The sequence below is a fragment of the Natrix helvetica genome (assembly GCF_964273705.1).
Source record: "Natrix helvetica genome assembly, chromosome: 2".
NCBI lineage: Eukaryota > Metazoa > Chordata > Lepidosauria > Squamata > Natricidae > Natrix > Natrix helvetica.
In genome coordinates this window covers 219,523,390-219,547,681 of record NC_138552.1, presented here as the reverse complement: position 1 = coordinate 219,547,681, position 24,292 = coordinate 219,523,390, and the positions used below count along the sequence as shown (strand labels likewise).

The following is a 24,292-nucleotide window of genomic DNA, read 5'->3' as shown; positions in this document are numbered from 1 at the left end:
GAGCTTCCGTTACTTGTCCCAGCTTCTGCCAACCTAGCAGTTCGAAAGCATGTAAAAATGCAAGTAGAAAAATAGGAACCATCTTTGGTGGGAAGGTAACAGTGTTCTGTGCGCCTTCAGCATTTAGTCATGCTGGCCACATGACCACAGAGATGTCTTCAGAGGGTGCTGGCTCTTCAGCTTTGAAACAGAGATAAGCACCGCCCCCTAGAGTTGGGAACCACTAGCACATATGTGTGAGGGGAATATTTACCTTTTAGCTGTTTAAACTCTCACTTTATAGAACGCTTATATGCTACTTGTTCAGGGTTACTCATATTTGTGGGCAGTCTTTAATGGACATCTCAGTATTCAGATGATCAGAACCAGTCTGAAATGTTTAAGGGGGTTTTAGTTCATGTTTCATATTTTTCAGGAAGAACAATATCCTCATTATTAGAAAATATTGAATACTAACATGATTTCAAATGAATGAATAATGTGTTTAAAGCTATTAATCCCTTAATAGCATATATGAAAGTTAGCTGCTATTCATTATTGGTATTACTCATGATTTCATATTATTATTATTTTTCAATTCAGCTGCTGCTCATTTAATGTGGTTTGAGAGACTGTATGTGTGGCTTCAGTGTTTTGAAAAGTACATCTTGTATCCTGCAATAATACTGAACTCCCTCACCAATGATGCTTTCCTAATCAGCAAAAACAAGAGGATAACCTCACAGTAAGTTGCATATTTTATTTCAAAATGCATTATCTGTCGAATTGTAGCTCTCCTCATATCCCATCAACACTGATTCAAACTGGTGTTGGAAGAAGGGGAAGAACCAGTGTAACACTGTGCTCTACTCTGAGCCTCCTGAGTTGGTCCAGTAGGCTATAATGATAAATGGTATCAAAAGCCATCAAGAGTTCAAGAATGAGAATGGGCACACCATTTCTGTCCTGCTCCTGCCAGAAGTCATCCACAAATGAGGTCAGTGTTGTCTCAGTCCCATCCCAGGCCTGTAATCTAACTGAAGGGGGTCTAGATAATCTGCTTCCTCCAAGGTCATCTGCAGTGCAACCAACTTCTCAACCTTTTTTTTTTTAGGAAAGATTGAAAGCAGGAAGAAACATCTCCATACAGTTGGATCTAGCACACCACTTCCTCTTTCAAAGAATTCCTACCTTTACAATCCAACCTAAACGATGGACTTACTTGAAGTTCATTGATTCACCAGAAAGAAATTACAGACATGCTTACTGTAGATGCATTAGATGTAATGCTTAGATCAGTGGTTCCCAACATGGGGATCACACCCCACGGGGGGGGGGGAGGGGTGGCAATTTGATTTTTAATGGGGACAATTTGAACCTTGTTTAAACCAAGTCAATGGCCTTTTAGGCTTCCTCCGTGTGAGTAGAGTTCACTTTTTGAGTAAAGTAAGAATTATATGTCGTGTGTTTGTGTGTGTGTGTGTCAGGATTTTAGAGATGCTTAGGTGGGGCATGGCCAAAAAAAGGTTGGGAACCACTGGCTTACCGTATTTTTCAGAGTATAGGATGCACTAAGATTTTGAAGAGGCAAATTTTTTAAAAAAGGTTTTGCACTCCTCCCAAAATGGCCTGTTTTTTTTGCGAAAAACGGGCCCATTTTTTGTCAAAAAAAGGGGCATGCATAGCCTTTAGAAGGCTTATAGAGTGTTCCTGGGGGCTGGGGGGGGGCAAAAATGAGCAAAAACCCATCCGTTTTTCGCTCATTTTTGCCCTCCCCAGCCCCCAGAAGCACCCTGGAAGCCTCCTGAAGGCTATGCATGACCATTTTTGCAAAGGGGGAGGGGTTTCAGGAGACCAAAAGTCTGTATTCAATGTATAAGATGCACTCTGATTTTCACCTCTTTTTTTTGAGGGAAAAAGGTGCGTCGTATACTCCGAAAAATATGGTAGATACTAAACAAGTTCTAGAAATTGTGACTTGTTGGACTTATCTAATTCTTCACAGTCCAACTTAGTTAGAAAACTAAGAGAGAGGAACCTAAGGATTAACATATGGGGCTATGAAACTACAATAGACTTGGAAATTTACAAGCTGTGCAAGTTCGTTGTAACAATTTTTAACTCAAACAACTGCTGAAACCAAAGGTGACATCTCTCTTGGCACTTGCTGCTCAAATCCACAGAACACCACTGGTTTATGGTCTCCTTGTGAGAAGCTGGCATTCCTGGGTGATCTCCATTCTCTCCTATGGAGAATTTTGAAGGACTGGTCTACTGCCTGCTGTTTTCTTCTCAGCAGTTGTTGCCTCTGGTCATTTGTAAGATGTCTTCAGTCAGCCATGACTCACACCAGAAGCATATCTGTTTTTGGCAGAAACACATCTAGGATTAAAGTCTTGTAAGAGCATGGACATATTATTCATGCAAAATGCACTATATTGCCAAAAGTATTTGCTCACCCATCCACATAATCAGAAGCAATTGTGAGTGAATACTTTTGGCAATATAGTGTATATTATCTTGTTTTAATTTTGTTGTTTGTTTTAATTTATCTGGGAAATACTGACACAGTTCTTACCAAGTTGTGTGAGCAGGAATCACATCATATTTTTCTCTGAAGTAGTGTGCTTATGTCATATAAATTTAGCAAGAGGAATCTCCAAATGTTCTTGTGAATAAAGATAAATGCCATCCTTTCATCTTTAAGCCTTTCCCTTCTTTTTAGATTTTGCTTCTTTGCATCTTGATACCACATGGCTGTCTTTAAAGTTCTGCTTATCCATCATGTTCTGTTACCACTTTATTACAAAAGAGTAACATAAGCCTTACTTCTAATGTTATAGTGCACTAAATATTAGAAAGTTGTTATATAATTTAAAATAAACAGTTAAAGCTTGCCTTCAGTTTAAAACAAGACTATGTGCATTTTATACTAACAGACAGAAATAAGCATTCTGGGAGGAACATAGATTTCCTTTCTTTATTTTCTAATGTAATATTAACAGCACCAGATTTATAGGTCGCCTTCATTTAGCAGCTGCCTTGTGTAGCAAACATTCACACTTACTGCAGTGATAAAAAAAAGTAACTTTGCAACCAATTACGGGTCTGAAAAGCAAAAGAAAGCTGAAGTAAGATCATAAGCACAGTTGTGCTTATGTGGCTGCTTCACTTAATGACTGAGATTGCTGGTCCCAAGTGTGGTCACTAAATAAGGGCTACCTGCACCACAGTTAAGTGCAACAGCACAAATTCCCTAAATCAAGACAAGTGTTCTCAATTAGAGAAGCTCCCAAAAGTCATATTTTAGTGACTGGGATAGGCAAACACAGTTTTAAAGGATAAATCAATCAAATGAAATTAAGTGTTTTTTATCAGGGCAACCTGGTCTACTGAAATATGGGACGGAGCATACTGCTGCTGCTTTCGCCTTTCAGCCCCAATTCAGGAGCCTTTGCAGGCAGTCGCTTTCGGGACAAACTATTTTTTGTGTTATATTTATATTTACTGACAAAGAAATAAAGGGAGACTAATATAGATCAATTTCAAGCTATTTAGCTCTAATCAGCTAGCCATACCCTTCTGGGATTCGAACCTGGGCTGCTTGCATATTAAGTAGATGTACTAACCTCTGTCACTGGTGCAGCCAACAAAGCAAGGAGAACCTGTGGCTTAGAAGTTAATACATCTACCGATGTACTTAATATGCAAGCAGCCCAGGTTCGAATCCCAGAAGGGTATGGGTAGCTGATTAGAGCTAAATAGCTTGAAATAGATCTATATTAGTCTCCCTTTATTAGGTTGACAAAAACTAAATATATCTATACTATTCTCCTTTTATTTCTTTGTCAGTAACTATAAACTACACACAAACCAAATGGAAGCAGGCCTAATGTCTATAATGCATCTATTTTAATTTATTTTAATTTTCTTTTATTTCGCAGCTGTGATATCTTTCTAATTACAATTGCGGGAATGAAGCTACTGCGGTGTTCATTTTGCAATCCCATTCACCAGTTTGTTACATTAAGCTTCACATTCATCTTCTTCAAGTTTGATTGCAAAGGTTTCTCCGACAACTTCTTATTCAATTTCTTCATTATGTCAATTGTATTTAATAAGGCAAGTGATGACTTTCAAAATGTTTTTTTGGGGGGGTTGACTTAATATTTTTTTTCTTTCCAAACAAACAAAATGCTGAATTGTTGCAATGCTGTTTATTTATTTATTTATTTTATTTTTTATTTATTATTCATATTTATAGACCGCCCCCTCTCCCGAAAGGGACTCGGGGCGGTTTATGGTAGTATTATCTAAGTTTTGATCTCATATTTATATTTAAATAGAAATTAAACTAAACTAAACCCTGCTGATGAAGATCAAACAGAAATATCCTACTGTATCCTACCAGAACTTAAGAAAGAAATTATTTTAATGTGAAATGTCTTTGAAATGTCTTGTTGACTTCTGTGTTGACACAATGCTGTCAAAACTCACAACAGTAGAGCAGCTTTGAAAAGGAGAATTATTAATAAATTGGAACCCGGTTTGCTGAGTCACACATGAAGGAGCTGCCTACTTGAATATTTATTTAACTTTTAGAAACTTCTGGGCTTTTTAAAAAAAATCCAAAAGGCCCCTCTGGGAAATTATTCAAATATATAATCAGCTTTAACATAAATTATTAATTTTTCATTCCTTGTGACCGGTTTCACCTTCACTTCCTTGGTTTTCAGCTCATTAGGCTTTGTTAGGCATGTTACAAAAGGGCATTTGCTGGAGCACAGAAGGATGAGTGAAACACCCTCCCCAAAGCATGTATGTATCTATGCGCAGTTACTTCAAAGCTGTCTGCAAGGAATATAAATCCTTCCATTCCCCACTATCCTGTCAGAGCTGAAGAAGCTCCTTGGATTGAGAAGTGAAACGTCTTCAAAAGAAAAAATAAGGAAGTGCCTCATGAAAAAGCACCTTTGGGGACAGCTACTTCAAAGGCACTCTTCAGTTGTCCCTTGCACACACGTAGATGAAAATAACACTGTGCAATGTGCATGCACAGATAATTGATTGTGCGTGGCAAGAATAGACTGTATTGACAAAAGATAAATGCTTTAAATTCAAAATAGAAGACATGGCTTGAAATGTGCGGCAACCTCAAGCTCAACCCGTCCAAGACTGAGTGGCTGTGGCTACCGGTGCCCCGGTTCAACCAGCTTATTCCATCACTGGCCATTGGGGGCGAACATCTGGCCCCCATGGATCGGGTACGCAATTTGGGCGTCCTTCTGGATGCCCGACTGTCCATGGACGACTATGTGACAGCCGTGGCCAGGGGGGTGTTCCACCAGGTTCGCCTGGTGCGCCAATTGCGTCCCCTATTGGACCGGAGCGCCCTTCGCACAGTCACTCATGCGCTTGTGACATCCCGGCTAGACTACTGCAATGCTCTCTACATGGGGCTCCCCTTGGGATGCACCCGAAGGCTGCAGCTGGTTCAGAATGCGGCCGCGCGGGCAATTTTGGGAGTCTTTAGCTACTCCCACGTAACACCTCTCCTGCGCGGGCTACACTGGCTGCCTGTGGCTTTTCGGGTGCGTTTCAAGGTGTTGACCATCATCTTCAAGGCGCTCCATGGCACAGGACCTAGTTATTTGCGGGATCGTATCCTGCCCCATACATCCCTTCGGCCGATTCGCTCACACAGAGAGGGACTCCTCCGGGTGCCGTCCACTAGGCTGTGCCAGTGGGCGACGCCTAGGGGAAGGGCCTTCTCTGTGATGGGCCCGACCCTCTGGAATGACCTTCCCCCTGACATTAGAATGACTACGGACCTCCGCTCCTTCCGTCAGAAACTCAAAACCCACCTGTTTCAGCTAGCCGGCCTGACCTAATTCCAGCTTTCCCACCTTAGTTTTATTTTCAAATTTTTATGATTGGTTTTATGGTCTAAGTTTTTAATTTTTATAAATTTGTACAGGGGCTATTTAATCTAATTTTAGCTATGTGTACTATTGTTTGTATGGTTTTTTTAAAATTTATACCTGTACACCGCCCCGAGTCCCTTCGGGGAGAGGGGGCAGTCTAGAAATCTAATTAAATAATAATAATAAATAACCTTAATTCAGCCCGTCTCCAGGTTTTTAAAACAGCTGGCTCATGCAGCTGCTGCTTTAATGAATCATAGTCAAATGCTACATTTGATCATCCATGTCAGGGGTGGGTTTCGGCAGGCACTACTGCCAGTTCGCTCGCGTGCATGCTATGCGCGCATGTGCAGTACAATTAAAATTATTCCAACGACCCAGGCCTCCAAACCACTACCTGTTTGGCCAAACCGGTTTGAACCGGTAAGAACCCATCACTGATCCATGTGTAATTAAGCAGTTCTTCAGAATTGAATCAATGCACAGCTCTACTTTGTCCCCTTCAATCTCTCCTCATAAGACTTAGTTTGCCACCCTCTAATCACCTTATCCAAATGCTGAACACAATGCAAAAAGTAGAGTCAGGCCTTCGGTTTAAAAAAATATTCTTCTTACGATGCGGTTAAAATGGCCTTTTTTGGCAACCATGTCATACTACTGAACGATCCTTGATTCTTTCCATACATAATTTTACCAAACCACCTGCCACCATATCACTCTGCTTGTGATTTCTTCTACCTAAGTGAAGAACTTTGCCTTTTTCAATATTAACTTTTTCTCAGATTTTGTTATTACTGGCTAGAATATTAGCTGCCTCACTTTCTTCTGTATCAACTGCAACTTGGATAAGCGTTTATCCACCTTTTCATCCAAGTCATTATTTTTAGCAAATATAAATATAAATTTATCATACCCCAGTTCCCTGTCTGCCCTGTATCTTTTGAACAAGTTCTTTCCTTCAGTTTTTCTGTCTCAGTCATGAGAATCATCTGATCAGTATAAATAATATCTAATCATATTTGCCTTTTCCTTGCAACAGAATTCAAATTCATTTCATTCCCATTCACCGAGCATTAGTTCACAGATAGAGAGCCATAGATTTTAGGAGCCGATGTTTTTCTTGATTTTTCATTCATTTATATAATAGGCCATTGAACATTTCCTTGGCTTAATTCAGCCTGCTTCCTCACCTCCAGTGCCAGAAACAAATAGTTTTCCTCTTATTATGGCTTTCTTCCACTTGGACTAGAAACTAGCATACCAAACTCATGTGACTATTTCCAATCTCCATCTTGCTTACATTTTTCAATGTCTCATGCTCTTTGTCCTTGATGCCTTCCCAAGTGATATACTTCCTTTCATATCTGCAAGCTATCTCTATTTCTGTTTGCCTAAAGACAAGATATTCTTTGTTCCTTTGTTTATGCATGCATGCATTCCAATCAGGATGGAGAGAGAAGAAGCTATTATACAAATCAAAGGCAAGCTTTCCCCCCACCCTTTTCTTTCCCCACATTTGAGCCTTGGATTTTGCTCTTGCTAACTTTTAGCTTTGCTCTTGTTAACTTTCCTGCCTATCTCTTCAGGCATCTGGTATATGCATATTGGATGAAACCTTTGTGGAGTGCAAGCTAGAATGAATGTCTGAGGAATGTGGCTTGCTATTATCCCTTGTCTGAGTAAATGACAGTTTGCTACTTCACTATAACTCTACATTGTAAAATCTGTATCTACTGCTCTTACTTCTAGATAGATGACTACAAATTCAAATATTGAAGCCCTCTTGATCAAGCTCACCATATTTCAGACAGACATTATTTCTTTATCATATTTAGAAACCACCCGACTCCCTCATAGAGCAATTCTGGGGAGTAAGTAATCTCGAAAGAATAGCATAAATAAAATAGAATAAATTTAATTTGTTAGCCGCTCCCTCTCCAAAAGGACTCGGGGTGGCGTACAATAAAAAACCCATACATATATACATATACATACAATACATATACACATACATGCAAACACATCCATGTATCCGGAGGAGGTAACACTCGTTAAAAGCATAGTAATAATAGAATTAAAATTAACAATTAAAATACCCTCAGTTAAAATTACAAATTTAAAAAGATTGTCAGGAGCAATGGGATAAAACTATGGTTGAGCCAGGCCAGCTAATTGGAAAAGGTGGGTCTTGAGCTTTACACGGAAGGAGCGGAAATCGGAGGTAATCCTGATGTCAGGGGGGAGGTCATTCCACAGGGCTGGGCCCATCACAGAGAAGGCTCTGCTCCTAGGCGCCGCCCCCCGACACTGTTTAGTGGCCCAGCAATCAAATAATCTCTCATGTAACACCATTTGTGTACGTAGTTGTTCATCTGGGGTTTCCTGCCTAGGCAGGGGGTTGGACTAGAAGGCCTCCAAGGTCCCTTCCAACTCTACTATTGTATTGTATTGAAGTATTTTTCCCTTTCCATCCTCTTTCCACGGTGGGTCACCTCTCTGAACCCCTAGAATGGATAATATCATTATATGAAGCCACCCTCCAAACACCCTTCAGTTTTTCTAGAGTTTTTAAATCCATGATGTTAATAGTTGTAGCTATTCTTGGTAGTATCATTTGTCCTCCTGTACATAAGCAAGAAGGGATGATTGTGATACTTTTATGGCAGAAAAGAGATTGTCGTGAGAATGGCAATTGTTTGCTGGTCTTAGTGATTTGGAATATAGGATTTTTATTAATTTAAGGAAAAAGGAAGTATTGTTGAAAAACAACTTCTGCAAACTGCCAAGAAGTTGAACAGGGTAATAATAATAGCTGAGCGAATGCACGAGTAAAATCAAGGTAGCATCAATCAAACTATTTTTTTTTTCATGCAGAAGGATGCTGGAACAAAGAATGCAAATCAGAAAGTTGATGACTCTGCAAATTGACAAATTTTATAGGATTCCAGTTCATCAACGGGATCAATTTCCAAGGTTCCCACAATGTCATGAGCTACCCTTTCAAAAAGGCCATTTGGAAGAATCCATTTTTTATTAAAGAATCTGTATTCCTGTATTTATACATCTATATTCTCTTTATATTTATGTAGCTCTTTTTATTTTTTTTAACCTTGTCTTTATTATGTTTATAAATAACTCAAGACAGTGAACATACCTAATACTCCTTCCGTTTCCTATTTTCCCCACAACCCTGTGTGATGAATCAAGCAGAGAGAGAGAGAAACTGGCTCAAAGTCACCAACTGGCTTTCTTTCCTAAGGTGGAACTAGAACTCACAGTCTCCTGGTTTCTAGCCTGGTGCCTTAAGCACTAGACCAAATATCATCAGATTTTGAACTGTTACAATTTCCCAACTCAATTACAATTCTTCTTATAGTACAGGAAGTTTATTTTTCCCTGCCATACTTTTAAAACTGGACTTAATCTTATAAAAGTGACTGTCACTTTTCACTGAAGATGTGAGGTTTTCTTCAATAGCAATGCTAAAGTGTTTTAAATCCATATCATCATGTCAAAAACAAATACTGTGTCCCATCAAGGTAGTGGTTGAAGGTACATGTCAAGTTTCTCTGTTACTTTTCAAAAACCTCACAATAAAATTATTTTAGACAGTTGAATAGCAGATTATTTTTCCGATGCTATTAATAATAGTAAGGAAAAGGTAAAGGTTCCCCTCTCAATGTGCTAGTCATTTCCAACTCTAGAGGATGGTGCTCATCTCCGTTTCAAAGCCAAAGAGCCAGCGCTGTCCGAAGACATCTCTGTGATCATGTAGCCAGCATGATTAAATGCCGAAGGCACATGGAATGCTATTACCTTCCCACCAAAGGTGGTCCCTATTTTTCTACTTGCATTTTTTACATGCTTTCGAACTGCTAGGTTGGCAGAAGCTGGGGCAAATAGCGGGAGCTCACTCCATTACGTGGTGCTAGGGGTTCAAACCGCCGAACTTCCATCCTTTCTGATCGACAAACTCAGCGTCTTAGCCACTGAGCTACCATGTCCCTATTAGTAATAGTAGTTGCAGTATAATAGTAGACTGATCATTGTAGTAATTTTATCTCTTTTCAGAGCTGATCCAACATAATTATTGCCTGAGACAAAGCAGCAAATCATACACAAACATACGGACACAAAAGTACATCGCTCTAAAGGCCAGTCAAGCTTTTATGATACCAGAAATAGAAAACTCCCACCAGAGCCTATTATCCCCAATATAAAAGTTCAATCATCAGTTATTCAGCCAACAATTTGTTGCTGTTTCATGTCACTGAAAATCAATTGCCCAAAATAACAGTCTCATGCTAGCTAATCAGAAATCCAGTTGGTTCTTTTTGCCTTTAATTAGTGCAATCCAGGGAGCTCAAACAGTGTGAATCAATATAATTGCTTGGGGTTTTTATTGCCTACACCACTTTTCTCCTTTTGACCTGCCCTGTTACTGATTGCTGATACTTATTTTCCCTTGCAAAACCACTCAACTGATTCTGAAATCATTTTTCCTCTAGCATATATGGACTTTTCAAAATAAAAGAGACCAAATCATTCAGAGATATTGCACTACATAATGTAGACGATAACCTCCCTTTTATAAACACTCTCAGTTTGCCTTTTCTGCAGATGTATAATATTTTGCATTCCAAAGGTCTGAATATAGGTTATTTTTTCAACAATTTAATTCCTCATTTATGTGGTTGTCTAATATACCATTCCACAGACCATACTGTGCACCTGTTTCATATGGTTTTGGTGATGGAAAAAGGTAATATATCATTTAAAAAACGGTTTTGGGTCATCAAGGCTTATCGTACCAAATAGCAAGGCAATGCTCCTGGTTGCAGAAATATGCTGTTCTTTGTTTTGTCAGTAATCAGATAAAATACCATTTTTTACTTCAACATCTTTGTTGAACAGATATTCTCTAGCTTAGTCTGAAATGCAAGACATGCTTGGTTTAGTCCGTGTGTTTTGGCAAGTGAATGCTTGGTTCTGATTGTGAGTTAGATGAAAGACTGTCAGGATATTTTATGAAAAAAAATGTTTCAGGATGAACCTGCCAACATAATCTGCTCAGCTGCACAAGCTGCCTGCTGGGACTTCTTCAGACGTAACAACCTATTGTAATGAAGTATCTCAAGAAGAGTCTTTGATTCAGTTTCTCTAGTCTTTTTCATTGCCTTTCAGACTGTATTGGGAGATTTCTTAAATTCCCTAGAGTAGTTTTGGGGAGGTACAAAGAGAAATTATGTTACATGCTGAAGAGAATTTTTTCCCCCTGTACTGTAAATGGTACCACCTAATTCTCAACTTCTTGCCACAATTTCTTGCATCCATTACCTATTGGCTGATGGATCCGGAAATATTATTTTCACATTACTTGAGTTAAGGGTTTCCCTAACACTGAGTGCTGCAGTGGACCAGTGGCAGCTTCTCAATGCTCCTCAGGGGTCACCCCATGTAGCGTGCATTGCAGTAGTCCAGCTGGGAGGCAACTAAGACATGAGTGACTGTGAACAGGTTTAGCAGATAAGTGAGGACTTAAACACTGACTTCCATGCCCAACAAAGGGTAAAAATAGGCCTGATTCTTTCAAGTTTAAGTTCAAGGCATCCATCTCATCCCTTATTAAAAATCCAAAATCTTTAAAAATGTAAAAATATAAGCCAGTAGTGCCCTCCCCAGGGGTTGTCTGGAAATCCCCAAAGAGATGCTGATGTGTCTACTGGTCTTTTGTGGGCTATCCACTTCTATTTTTAGAATTACTTCTTGCTCTAGTTTTCAAGAATAAAGAAAGAAGTAACAGAAGACAAAGGAATACCCATAGCGACTTGGGATGTTTATGAATTAGAATTATAAAAACAAGCTATAATGCAAAGAGGAATCTTCAGTGTCAGCTATTTGCTAATCCCCCACTCTGCCAATTTTCTCTATAAAGATGCAGAAAGACCACTGAGTAATGCACATTAGGGAGATAAATTGAAATTATACTGCACTGCACATTGACAAATATTTTCTCTATTTGGCTATGCTTTCTTTTAATGACTCAAAGTCAGTGGTGGGATCAGAATGACGTCCGATAGTTATGTAGTTATCGGTTCTGTGAAGCTTGGAGTTATGAATTCTGCATGAAAAAGAAATCTCAAAGCATTGTGGTGACACAGAAATGTTGTGTAGATAGGTGTTCTGTAAATTGAGCAGGCTCACATAATGTTAACTAATATTCAAGATTCATATAATTTGTCTAGCTGCAAATTTTGTTGAAAAGGTCTGGCTAAGGCTATAATTCCTTTTCTCTTCCTGCTTTGGTGAAAAGGAATTGTGAATAAAATTTGATTTATGGAAGGAAAGAGAATAGATGCTATTTTTCATTTGTAGAAATGCTTTTTGGCATTTAGTGTATTTGTCTTGATTAATAGAGATATGGTCCTACTTTCTCAGGCCACTCCTACCATAGTTCTCTTTGTGTATATGTAAGTGTGTGTGTGTGTGTGTGTGTGTGTGTGTGTGTGTGTGTGTGTGTACAAATGCTTTTATGCTACTGGTAGTCCTTGACTTATGACCAAAATTGAGATCAGAATATCTTTTGCTCCCAATTTTGCAACCTTCTTTATCACAATTGTTAATCAAATCACTGCAGTTAAGTGACATGCAATTGCTAAGTAAATCTGGCTTCCCTCATTGACTTTGCTTGCTGAAGCAGGCTGGGAAAGTTGCAAATGGCGATCATACGACCCCGGGATGCTACAACTAAATATACTGTAAATATACTGTATATCAGTTGCTAAGCACTCAAATTCTGATCACGGTACTGTGGGGACGCTGCATTGGTTGCAGGGGTGGGATTCAGCTGGTTTGGACTGGTTAGGGTTAGTTCTGGTGAGCAGTTGGCCCCACCCACCTGCCCCTGCCCTTTCCTGTCCTATATTTCTCTGTTTTTTTAGCTCAGCTGATTCGTGCGGCATAGCAGATTGCCGCGCATCAGCTGTTTTACTCACCAGGGCTGACATAGAAGGTAAGTTTTAAAGCTTCAAATGGACGGTTTTTGAACTCTATGCGCATGTGCAAAGCATGCATGCGCATGCTCACCAAACTGGTTGTTAAACCAGTTGCATCCCACCACTGGTTGGTTGTAAGTGCAAGAACTGATTGTAAGTCACTTTTTCCAGTGGCATTGTAAGTTTAAGTGGTCATTAAATGAATGGTTGTAACTCGAGGACTTCAATCAATATCAGATCTTAGGGAAAGTTTATTATAAAGCAGGAGTGATGCAGCCTGACCTTATTTCTTTTCCTAACAATGAATTTCATTTTAGGACAACGAGGCATGGAATGTGCTAATAAAATGGAGTTGAACATCCTTATACATTTTGTTTGAGCCAAAATTGATCACAGCTTACACTCTCACCCCACTCAATTTGGGATTGTGTGGGTTACCGAAGATAACTTCTTAAAACAGAAAGTCCTGTTTTTTTAAAAAAAATGAGATAACGTGAAGCATTCTGTTTTTCAATACAGACACATTTCATGAGATTATTCCGACTCTTGTCTTCAGATTATAAAAAGAAATCCATTTTGATGATTGCATTTAATGTTAACTTCCAAGAAGGAAGAATCTTTGCACACTTGTAGTAAATAGAGAAACCCAAGTGCTTAGTGGTTTTTTTTAAATAAAAAAATAGACTTTATGGATGCTATCATCATTTTTTTCTCTCTTTCATTTTCAGCTGTGGGATCTACTACAGAAATTACAGTTCATAATGACTTATATTGCTCCTTGGCAAATTGCCTGGGGCTCATCTTTCCATGTGTTTGCTCAGCTCTTTGCAATACCTCATATCCTTTTAAGAAAGCTGTTTGCTGTTTTATTCTGTATTCAGCCTGAGGCCTGTGAGTAATTTATACAGACCACCGTTGTTTTGTTTTGTTTGTTCTTTTTAAAAAAAATGAATCATTTCAAGAGGATTAGCTAAGTACAATACTTGGGAAATGACATTTGTGTTATTGAATAGATAAAAGTAAGGTAAGATAGGAAATGAGAAAAGTGTTTCACTATTAGTTGTGCAATTGTATATGTAATTAAAAAAGAATAGTAGTTCCCTGATACTTTCACATTGTATAAACAATTTTCTGCTGTTGAGAAAAATCTTTTCCCCCCTCTAAGATTTCATATTTACATACTAGATGAAATACTTCCTAAATGATAGGGAAAATGCATTTTAAAGGTTACAGTACTCTGGCAGATTACATTGTATTTATTTTTTTCTTTATCTGGAATTTGCAAACCTTTTTTCCTTTCATTTCAGGTGAACATTTGCATGGGTTGAATCTTTGTATATGTGAGCATTTAAAAGCACTATTTTTAAGAAAAACCTGAGATAAGATAGAAGTATTAACTTCAAGGATAAATGTTCAACTTACTAGAGGCAGAGAAAGCTGTAACATTTACATTAGTTGCTCATTTCACTGTTTGGTATGGACTTCTCCGAGAGTTTTGCTGCCTTCCACTAATCTTTTCCATTTGTTTTCTGTGCCTTCCCCCCCCCCTTACACTTAATGATGACTTCTGTCCCAAATTAGCATGAATTATGAGTTCATTGTGTTGTAGCTTCAATATTTTCATTACATCAAATTCTAAATAATCACAGTTCTTCTTTAGTTCTTACACATTACTTTGCTGCATCTGTCTTTTGGGAAGGAAACTAAGTAAATCAGGAGGCACTTAAAGGACAGTGTAAAATCCAGTGAATTTACTATTTATGCTACCTTAACTTGAAGTTTTCAGACTCTGCAATGCTTTTCTGTCAGACTCTGGCCACTGCAATCTTTTCTACTCCCTTGAGTCCATTTCTAGGGAGTGTCATTTTTCTCACATCATACGCCAGACCAGTCAAGTTCTGGGAAAGAAATTACAAGTAAGATAAAAAGTATTATAAATGTATTCTCTTTTTTATTCAAAATGTGGGGTTTAAACGGAATCTAGTTCAAAATATCCTAGAGCTTTCTCTAGACTGTGGGGATTACTTTACTCCTTTTGTGATTGTTCATGATGGGTTTCACTAATGGTTTTTGATGGCATGTTAGCTGTTTTTTTTTTAAAGTATATTTAAACACTCAGAATAGAGTTGTCACTTCACATTTCTGTGTTGCAAAAGGCAGCAAAACTCTACAGGGAGGGAGAAGTTTGTGAGTTATGACTACCCTGAATGCCAACAGTTATTGATTCAACAGCTACAGGTAGAAATAAAAGCATTCTGGCCTTGGCAGCATTTGAAATCAGTAGGGATTATCATATGTTATTAGCTAATTCAGTGATAACTAACCTTTTTGTTGCCAAAAGTGCTCACACACACCCCGCACCCATAATACAACATGTGCGTGACCCCCTCGTGCACCCTGGGACCCCATGCCTACGCCCTGACCCTGCGTATTCATGCATGACCTCCCTGCGCTCCCCCAATGCATGCTCCCCAACCCCCCTCACCAATTTTTGGCTTCCATATTGGTGCAGGAGTCTTTCCAGGCCCAAAATGGGGTGTGGGGGGGAGGCTATGTGTCCTCTCCCCGTGCCTCATTTTGGGCCTTGAAGGCCTCCTGCACCAACATGGAAGCAAAAATGTACTTCTGACTACAAGCACTGTATCAACTTTGCCATCTCCAAAAGCATTCCCATGCTGTTCTTTGGTCTACAGTCAGATGTACTATCCATCTTCCTTCTTTATTCATAGTGTTACCATCCTGTATGGATTAAAGCTTTTTGCCTTCATCCATTCTCAGTGTTAGAGTTTCATAATCTTCTATATTTTATATATAACAGAATTTCAGGGTTGCAAAATGCTGAAGTCGGAAGAAAGCTGAGAAGATGCCCTAGGAGCATAATTTGAGAAGCCACATTCATTTTAAGTACATTTCATATGCAACAACATTCATAATTCATATCCTACATAGTGCATCTAAATGCTTCAGTAGCCTTTCTAATATATTGTAGCTAGGATCCATAACAGTGGTGGGATTCAAATAATTTAACAACCAGTTCTCTGCCCTTATGACCAGCTGGGTAGGCGGGGCTTAGTGGTCATGTGACTGGGAGGGCGTGGCCAACTCAACGTCACTCAGGTCAATGGGTGCTTCGCCTTAGGTGTTACAATGTAATAAGGGTTAACGGAAGAGGCAGTTTCTATAAACAGGGCAATAAAGATTAGGCTAGAAACAACACCAGAATGTTTCCTTCCTGCCTTCCTTAGAGGATTAGCCCTGTAAAGTGGAAGAAAACAAAATGAGATTTCTTCAACAGCCGGTTCTCCGAACTGTTTAGAAAGTTAACAACCGGTTTTCCCGAATAGGTGCGAACTGGCTGAATCCCACCACTGATCCATAACCACAAAGATATGTTCCATTTGCCAAACTTTCCTTGTCACTGTTTGTCCACTGTCGGAAACCATAGTGTACTTTCAGTGAAATCGCAGAACTGTGATCAAAATAGTAATGTCAAATGAGCTTTAAATTTTTTGGGTTTCTCTTAGGTTCACTCTTTATGATTCATGAGATGATTTAAAAAAATAATAGCTAACAATATATTAAAAAGCTGCCCAGTGTGGTTTTGATACAAGAGGGGTAGCAAATAAATTTAATAAATAAAATAGTTTTGCAAGATTCATGAAATAAATGAATTATTATTATTTATTAAATTTATATGCTGCCCAACTCCTAGTGACCCTAGACAGTTTACAAATTGTTAAAAACGTTAAAAACAAGAAAGCAATGCAGGACAAAAAAAAAGGAATAAAGGTGGCAGAGATAACAAAACCAGATGGGAACAAAGAAAAGGAAGTAAAAGTGGGAACTTCAATCATGCTTGGGCAAAGGCTGGGCAAAGAGCCAGGTCTGTTGGGTCATTTGAAACACTAGTTGTGGTTTTGCACACATATTACTAATTTTTAACTGGCTACAATGTTTACTTCAATAATTTACTGCATAAATTCATAACATGTTTTGGTCCCATTAAACAAGCATGAGATTTTTTTTTAAAAAAAAACAATCTTAACAAATATTGATGCAAAAATTCATTGTGACGAAGTGTCATTTTCGAAGAGACATTCCTTCCCCCTGCCTCACATTTTGACAGATGCTTCCATCCTCTAAAGCCAGAGAGAATGCTTTCTGCGTGCAGATGGAATTGATTAATCAATCCAAATTCATACAATTAATTTTGATTTCTTTAATTGGCTGACAGCCTTCACTTCAAAGCATTTGTTCAAAAGTCGTTCCTGGTGGAATACATTCCTTTCCTGTAATGATTCCAATGGTGCATACGCACATGTAGTCACAATGTTAATCATAGTTTCCAAGAATAATTATTCGTTTTGAATTGCTGTCTGCTCCAATTTAAAGAATTATCAACCATGTGGTGTAGACCAACCTGATAAAGGAAGGAAAGAATCAAATCTAGTTAGGACCATGATATATCTAATCTCCAGCGCCTTTTCTCTCTGTATCTTCTTTACTCCTAAGGAGCTGCAGGCACTCTGATTTCCCCAAATACTGAAAACTGAAATAGAAACAGGAATATATTTTTCTGCGTTGTTTGTCCCTCAGGAGCAATGCGGTAGGAACAATAACAAAAGTTTGGCTTACATAGTTTTAGGCAGTGAAGTTATCCTTATGCGTGCGAATATCAAAGGAACTTTAAAAAAAGAACATGTATATTTGGATAGGGTAAAAAAGAGTTTCATGTTCTAGTTTTAAATCTGACTTACTTTGCAAGCCTAAAATCAGCTTTTAAATTCTGTATGGTGAGCTCATTCCTCAGGTGCTGATCTTGGTGTAACTAAAACAACGCGGTTCATGCATGAGAGAAAATGAAAAACAAATTTGAGGGAACCACTGTTGATGTAGAAAAGCACAAGCATGGTCACTGCCTTTGGAATGATGACAGGCTGTGTAAATGTAAGGCAGTGGTGGGTTCCTACCGGTTCGCACCGGATCGCGCAAACCGGTTCCAGACCGAACCCGGAAGTAACCGGACCCGGAAGTAACCGGGAACCGGCACCGGGCCTGTCACTTTATCCCCCTTGCCATCCCAACGGAGCTCGCTCGCTCCCCCGCCCGTCCGCACTAAGCTAGCTAGCCCAGCTAGCCACTCATTGATTGGCTGGAGTTCAGCCAATCAGTGAGCGGGCTGGAGGCGACCCGTTTAAAAGCGGGTTGTCCTCCATTTCAAAACTCCCTTCTCTTCGCTGGGAGCTTGCTGCTTCCTTCAGGTAAGCAACTAAGCGCGAGGGGGGGCGGGAGGCTAGCTTCGGCGAGGAAAGGCCTCTAGGCCTTCCCTCGCTGAAGCGGCGGGCTGGCGTGGGCCGTGCGGGCGGTGGGCAGCTAGCTGCGCCCGGGAAAGGCCGCTGGGCCTTTCCGGGGCGAAGCACCGGCGTCGCGTGGGACGCGCGACCGCCGGGAAGCTAGCTGCGCCCGGGAAAGGCCGCTGGGCCTTTCCGGGGCGAAGCACCGGCGTCGCGTGGGACGCGCGGCCGCCGGGAAGCTAGCTGCGCCCGGGAACGGCCGCTGGGCCTTTCCGGGGCGAAGCACCGGCGTCGCGTGGGACGCGCGGCCGCCGGGAAGCTAGCTGCGCCCAGGAAAGGCCGCTGGGCCTTTCCGGGGCGAAGCACCGGCGTCGCGTGGGACGCGCGGCCGCCGGGAAGCTAGCTTCGCCCGGGAAAGGCCGCTGGGCCTTTCCGGGGCGAAGCACCGGCGTCGCGTGGGACGCGCGGCCGCCGGGAAGCTAGCTTCGCCCGGGAAAGGCCGCTGGGCCTTTCCGGGGCGAAGCACCGGCGTCGCGTGGGACGCGCGGCCGCCGGGAAGCTAGCTTCGCCCGGGAAAGGCCGCTGGGCCTTTCCGGGGCGAAGCACCGGCGTCGCGTGGGACGCGCGGCCGCCGGGAAGCTAGCTTCGCCCGGGAAAGGCCGCTGGGCCTTTCCGGGGTGAAGCACTGGCGTCGCGTGGGACGCGCGACCGCCGGGAAGCTAGCTCAGCCCAGGAGAGGCCGCTGGGCCTTTCCGGGACGAAGCGCCGGCGTCACGTGGGACGCGCGGCCGCCGGGAAGCTAGCTGCGCCCGGGAAAGGCCGCTGGGCCTTTCCGGGGCGAAGCACCGGCGTCGCGTGGGACACGCGGCCGCCGGGAAGCTAGCTTCGCCCGGGAAAGGCCGCTGGGCCTTTCCGGGACGAAGCGCTGGCGTCGCGTGGGACGCGCGGCCGCCGGGAAGCTAGCTGCGCCCGGGAAAGGCCGCTGGGCCTTTCCGGGGCGAAGCACCGGCGTCGCGTGGGACGCGCGGCCGCCGGGAAGCTAGCTTCGCCCGGGAAAGGCCGCTGGGCCTTTCCGGGACGAAGCGCCGGCGTCGCGTGGGACGCGCGGCCGCCGGGAAGCTAGCTGCGCCCGGGAAAGGCCGCTGGGCCTTTCCGGGGCGAAGCACCGGCGTCGCGTGGGACGCGCGGCCGCCGGGAAGCTAGCTTCGCCCGGGAAAGGCCGCTGGGCCTTTCCGGGACAAAGCACCAGGCTGGCGTGGGCGGCAAGCCTCCGCGAGGCTAGGCCAAAAGCCCCCCACCCTCCCCTCTCCAGCCTCGCCTGGCTGGCTAAGCCCTAAGAGTCTTAAACAGTCTTACCTGTCCTCCTGCCTCTCTGCCTGTCTGCTGCCTGTTGCATCGGAGAGCTGCTGATTCTGCCTGCTGGTAAGTAACCTGGTTTTTTTTCTTTTATTTTTTTAATGTATTTTAAAATAATATTTTATTTATTGTGCATAGAATTTTTTAAAATATTTTTACTTAAAAGTATTGAGTGTAGAATATTTTAAAATGGTTTACTTCAATTTATTGTGTATGGATTCTTTTTTAAAATTGTCTCAGACTATTTTAAAAAAGATTCTATCCAAAATAAATTAAAATAAACAATTTTAAAATATTCTATACTCAATACTTTAAAATGTATTGTGTATAGAATTGTTTTAAATTGTTTTATTGTAATTTATTGTGTATTGAATGTTTTTAATGGTTTCATTTTAAATTATTGTGTGTGGAGTAGTTTGAAATGGTACAGTATAAATTATTGCTGGTGGAATAATGGTTACAGTTGGTACAATACCTTAAAATAGTTATAGTATAAATTATTGCTGGTGGAATACTTAACAATGGTTTTTAAGGATTTTTTTTATTTATAGAATATCTTTTTTAAATTATTGTTTGGGAATTTTTATGTTTTAATTGTTTATAAAATATATTTACTACAAGAAATATTATTCCTTTTTGCAAATGTTTTCTTTGTGGTGCAATATGTTGCTTAAAAGTGTTCAGACCAGGTTTATATATCTCAAAGTGGGTGCTTTTCTATGGGCAGGCCAGGTTGGTGCAAGGCAGCTTTGCCAGATTTTGTGTGTTTCTATGTGATACCTGGTTGTTTAGGTAATTGTGAGGTGGTTGCTGGTTCTGTGAGCTTCCTGGCACTGTCCTTTATAATTTCCCACAATGCCTTGATGGTTTTTATTCCAGTGGCTTTGTCTTTCCTGTCCTTAGGGTTAGGGGGGAAAAAAACACTGGTTTCATTTGCAGTCTTTGGGGGGGGGGGACAAAAAGGAGAAAGAGGGAGGAGGTGGGGGAAAGTGGGATCCTTGCTGCTTTCTGAGCTTGGTGGTTTTTTTTACAGACATTTCACTACCAAACTAGGTAACATCATCAGTGCTAGATGGGGTTGTGGGGAAAGGAGGAGGAGGAGAAGTCGAAGGACAAAAAGGAAAAAGATAAGGAGGGAGAGGACTGTGGGGTCCTTTGGTGTTCTCTGAACCTGGTGGTTTTTAATTATTTTTAGGGAATTTTTATTTATTTATTGTTTATAGAATGTTTATTACAAGAAATGTTATTCCTTTTTGCAAATGTTTTATTTGTGATGCAATATGTTGCTTTTAAGTGTACAGGTTGGTGTATGGTATGTGTCTCAAGGTGGCTTCTTTTCTATGGGCAGGCCAGGTTGGTGCAAGGCAGCTTTGCCAGATTTTGTGTGTTTCTGTGTGATACCTGGTTGTTTAGGTAATTGTGAGGTGGTTGCTGGTTCTGTGAGCTTCCTGGCACTGTCCTTTATAATTTCCCACAATGCCTTGATGGTTTTTATTCCAGTGGCTTTGTCTTTCCTGTCCTTAGGGTTAGGGGGGAAAAAAACACTGGTTTCATTTGCAGTCTTTGGGGGGGGGGGGGACAAAAAGGAGAAAGAGGGAGGAGGTGGGGGAAAGTGGGATCCTTGCTGCTTTCTGAGCTTGGTGGTTTTTTTTACAGACATTTCACTACCAAACTAGGTAACATCATCAGTGCTAGATGGGGTTGTGGGGAAAGGAGGAGGAGGAGAAGTCGAAGGACAAAAAGGAAAAAGATAAGGAGGGAGAGGACTGTGGGGTCCTTTGGTGTTCTCTGAACCTGGTGGTTTTTAATTATTTTTAGGGAATTTTTATTTATTTATTGTTTATAGAATGTTTATTACAAGAAATGTTATTCCTTTTTGCAAATGTTTTATTTGTGATGCAATATGTTGCTTTTAAGTGTACAGGTTGGTGTATGGTATGTGTCTCAAGGTGGCTTCTTTTCTATGGGCAGGCCAGGTTGGTGCAAGGCAGCTTTGCCAGATTTTGTGTGTTTCTGTGTGATACCTGGTTGTTTAGGTAATTGTGAGGTGGTTGCTGGTTCTGTGAGCTTCCTGGCACTGTCCTTTATAATTTCCCACAATGCCTTGATGGTTTTTATTCCTGTGGCTTTGTCTTTCCTGTTCTTAGGGTTAGGGAAAAAAACTGGTTTCATCTGCAGTCTTTTGGGGGGGAATTGTTTTTTTTGTGTGTGTGTGTGTGTGTGTTTTCCTGGCACTGTCATAGTTTGTGTTTGTGGGTATGTAATGTCCTGCAGTTATCTACACATTAATAATGATCAAGTACTAATAATATTTCCTTATACATTTTAATGACCTTTCCTTTCATAATTGGTGTTTTCTTTCATACTTTTAGATTTCTAATTGCTGTTTCTGTTAGTTAGCAATTGATAAAACAAATTCCACGTGAAAAAGTATTCAAAGCCTTCTTGGTTTTAATTGTCAATTTATTCATTCTTGCACATTCTAATATTTATTCATTTTCATATCTTTGTTTTTTCCACTGTTGTGCAAACACAATTCCAACAGCTGTTAACATGTGTAAAATTAAATATGTATTTATTCCCTTCTGTAAGTAGCTCTTTTATTGTTTTGTGTACTTATTTTAATCTTATTTAAGTAGTAAGTGCACAAAATAATAAATTTCCTTTTTTATATTTTCTTTTTGTAGATCATTCATTGGGGCAAAAAATTCAGTGACATTGTCTTGGCCACTCCCATCCGGTCACATGACTGCCAAGCCACTCCCACCCGGTCACATGGCCGGCAAGCCACTCCCACCAGGTCACATGGCCGGCAAGCCACTCCCACCAGGTCACATGGCTGGCAAGCCACTCCCATAAAGGAGGCCACACCCACAGAGTAGGTTCCAAAAATTTTTGAAACCCACCACTGATGTAAGGTTACACTAGTGCAAAAATGTAAGGTTAAAGGGAAGTAGAATGCAGTTTATTGAAAGAAGGCATGGCTGACTAGAGGTCTCCACAGTGAGCATGTCTGGAACTCTGCCCTGAATATTACACATTGCAACTATTTGTAAACTTTCAATCATTGTGTGTGAACTCTCAACATTACATGGTAAATATTATCCATGATGTCTAAATCCCTAGCCAGGTGCACACCAATTTTGATGAAATTATAATTTCCAGATTTCCCAATGATTGACTGACTGATAACGGATTCTTGATTTGTACGGTCAAAATATCTACACCCATTGAGTGTAGCATAAATTAAATAGTAAAAGAAAGCACTTAGGCACTGAATCTCTCTTAAAATAATAGTAATTTTGTGTGTTTATTGAATACCCCATTTAACGGTTTGAAGAGGAACATCAGTCTAAATCCCGGAGTCGATGTATTTTCAAGGGTGTGCAAAACAAGCAAAGCTGGAAGTATCTCAAGTAGCTTTGCACTACACTAGAGCAGGGGTGTCAAACTCAAGGCCCACAGGCCGAATCCGGCCCAGGAGTGCTTAGATCTGGCCCATAGGCCCACTTTGGATACAGAGAAGAACTGGCCCATGGTGCATCTGCTAGTGAAAAACGGAGCTCGGGAAGGCTGCATGCAGTCTTTCTGAGCTTCATTTTTGGCTGCAATGGCCTCCCAAGCTCTGTTTCCACTGGCAAAGAGCTTGGGCCACCACTGGCACTCCCGACAACAGAGTTTTGACATTAAAAAAAACTGAAGCAGATAAGGAGTTGGGGCTTCAGATATAATTAGTCTTGAGGTATTAAGCAGTTTTGATTTGTTGTTGTTTTTGTCTGATATTACTTCCCTTCATCTTGTTAGTTTTTCCAACCTGGAACCATAACTCTGCTGCATACTTTTAACCACTTTTGTGGAGGCAGTCAGTGGGAAAAACAGCTCAGGAGGAAAATTTACAATATAGTTTTTTTAAGGCTGCCATGTTTGTTGTTAAACAGAGACGGGCATTCTTTTTTCAGTCCAAGGACTCTCTTTTCTCCTGTACTATTTTGAAGGGATTGTCACAGGAGCACACTGGTGAAATAATGACATCACCAAAGTTAGCAAAATTGATCATACAAGACCATTTGGGGGTGGGGGTTAGGAGTGTGCTTCATTTTGTCCATTGAATATTCCCCCCCACAAGAAAAAATGGCCTAAACTTCAAGAGACCTACAATGGTTGCCTTAAGCTTTCCACAAAGTTTAAAAACCAATTTTAAGCTTAACTTTACCTTAGAACCAAAAGTGGAAGTCTCATATGGAGCCTCATGATGTCCATTGGTTGTCCACTCTGATCTGAAAGGTAGACTGGATATGGATCTCCCAGATCACAGAATAGTTGGCTCCTAAAAAAAAAAACACCTGAGCTTTCCGTAAATGCTGTAAACATTTGGCAATGTTTTAAAAGTTTTTCATAAATCAGAAATAGAGCATTGAATTACTGTTATTTAGGTCTCTGTGTGAAGTATATCTGGGCAGGTCAGTGCAGTAAGGATACTTGCTGAGACATTACTTGTTTGAACATTTCAGACCTGTTGATCAAACACATTATCTAATGGTATATGTTAGCCTTTTGATGCAATCTAGACAAGAAGCAGAAACCATGAATACGAATGCTACATTTATTGTAAGGCTACAGTGACAGAATCTTGCATAATTGATAGTATTTCTTTCCTCCTTTATCTTTGCTTTCTATAAAACTAGGGATGGTCCCTTCTGAGATGGCTTCACACACCTCTTCTGTTTCTGTACAGCTCTTCCTC

At 40.8% G+C, this 24,292-nt stretch overlaps 1 protein-coding gene across 1 annotated transcript in view; it reads left to right on the top strand.

Annotated features, from left to right (window-relative positions):
- PCNX2 (pecanex 2) overlaps positions 1–24,292 on the top strand; it is a 117,423-nt gene that overhangs the window by 48,851 nt on the left and 44,280 nt on the right. The window contains exons 20-23 of the mRNA XM_081940126.1: positions 583–724; positions 3,924–4,101; positions 13,627–13,736; positions 14,686–14,814. Coding sequence (XP_081796252.1) covers positions 583–724; positions 3,924–4,101; positions 13,627–13,736; positions 14,686–14,814 — 559 coding nt within the window. The remainder of the gene's footprint in view (positions 1–582; positions 725–3,923; positions 4,102–13,626; positions 13,737–14,685; positions 14,815–24,292) is intronic.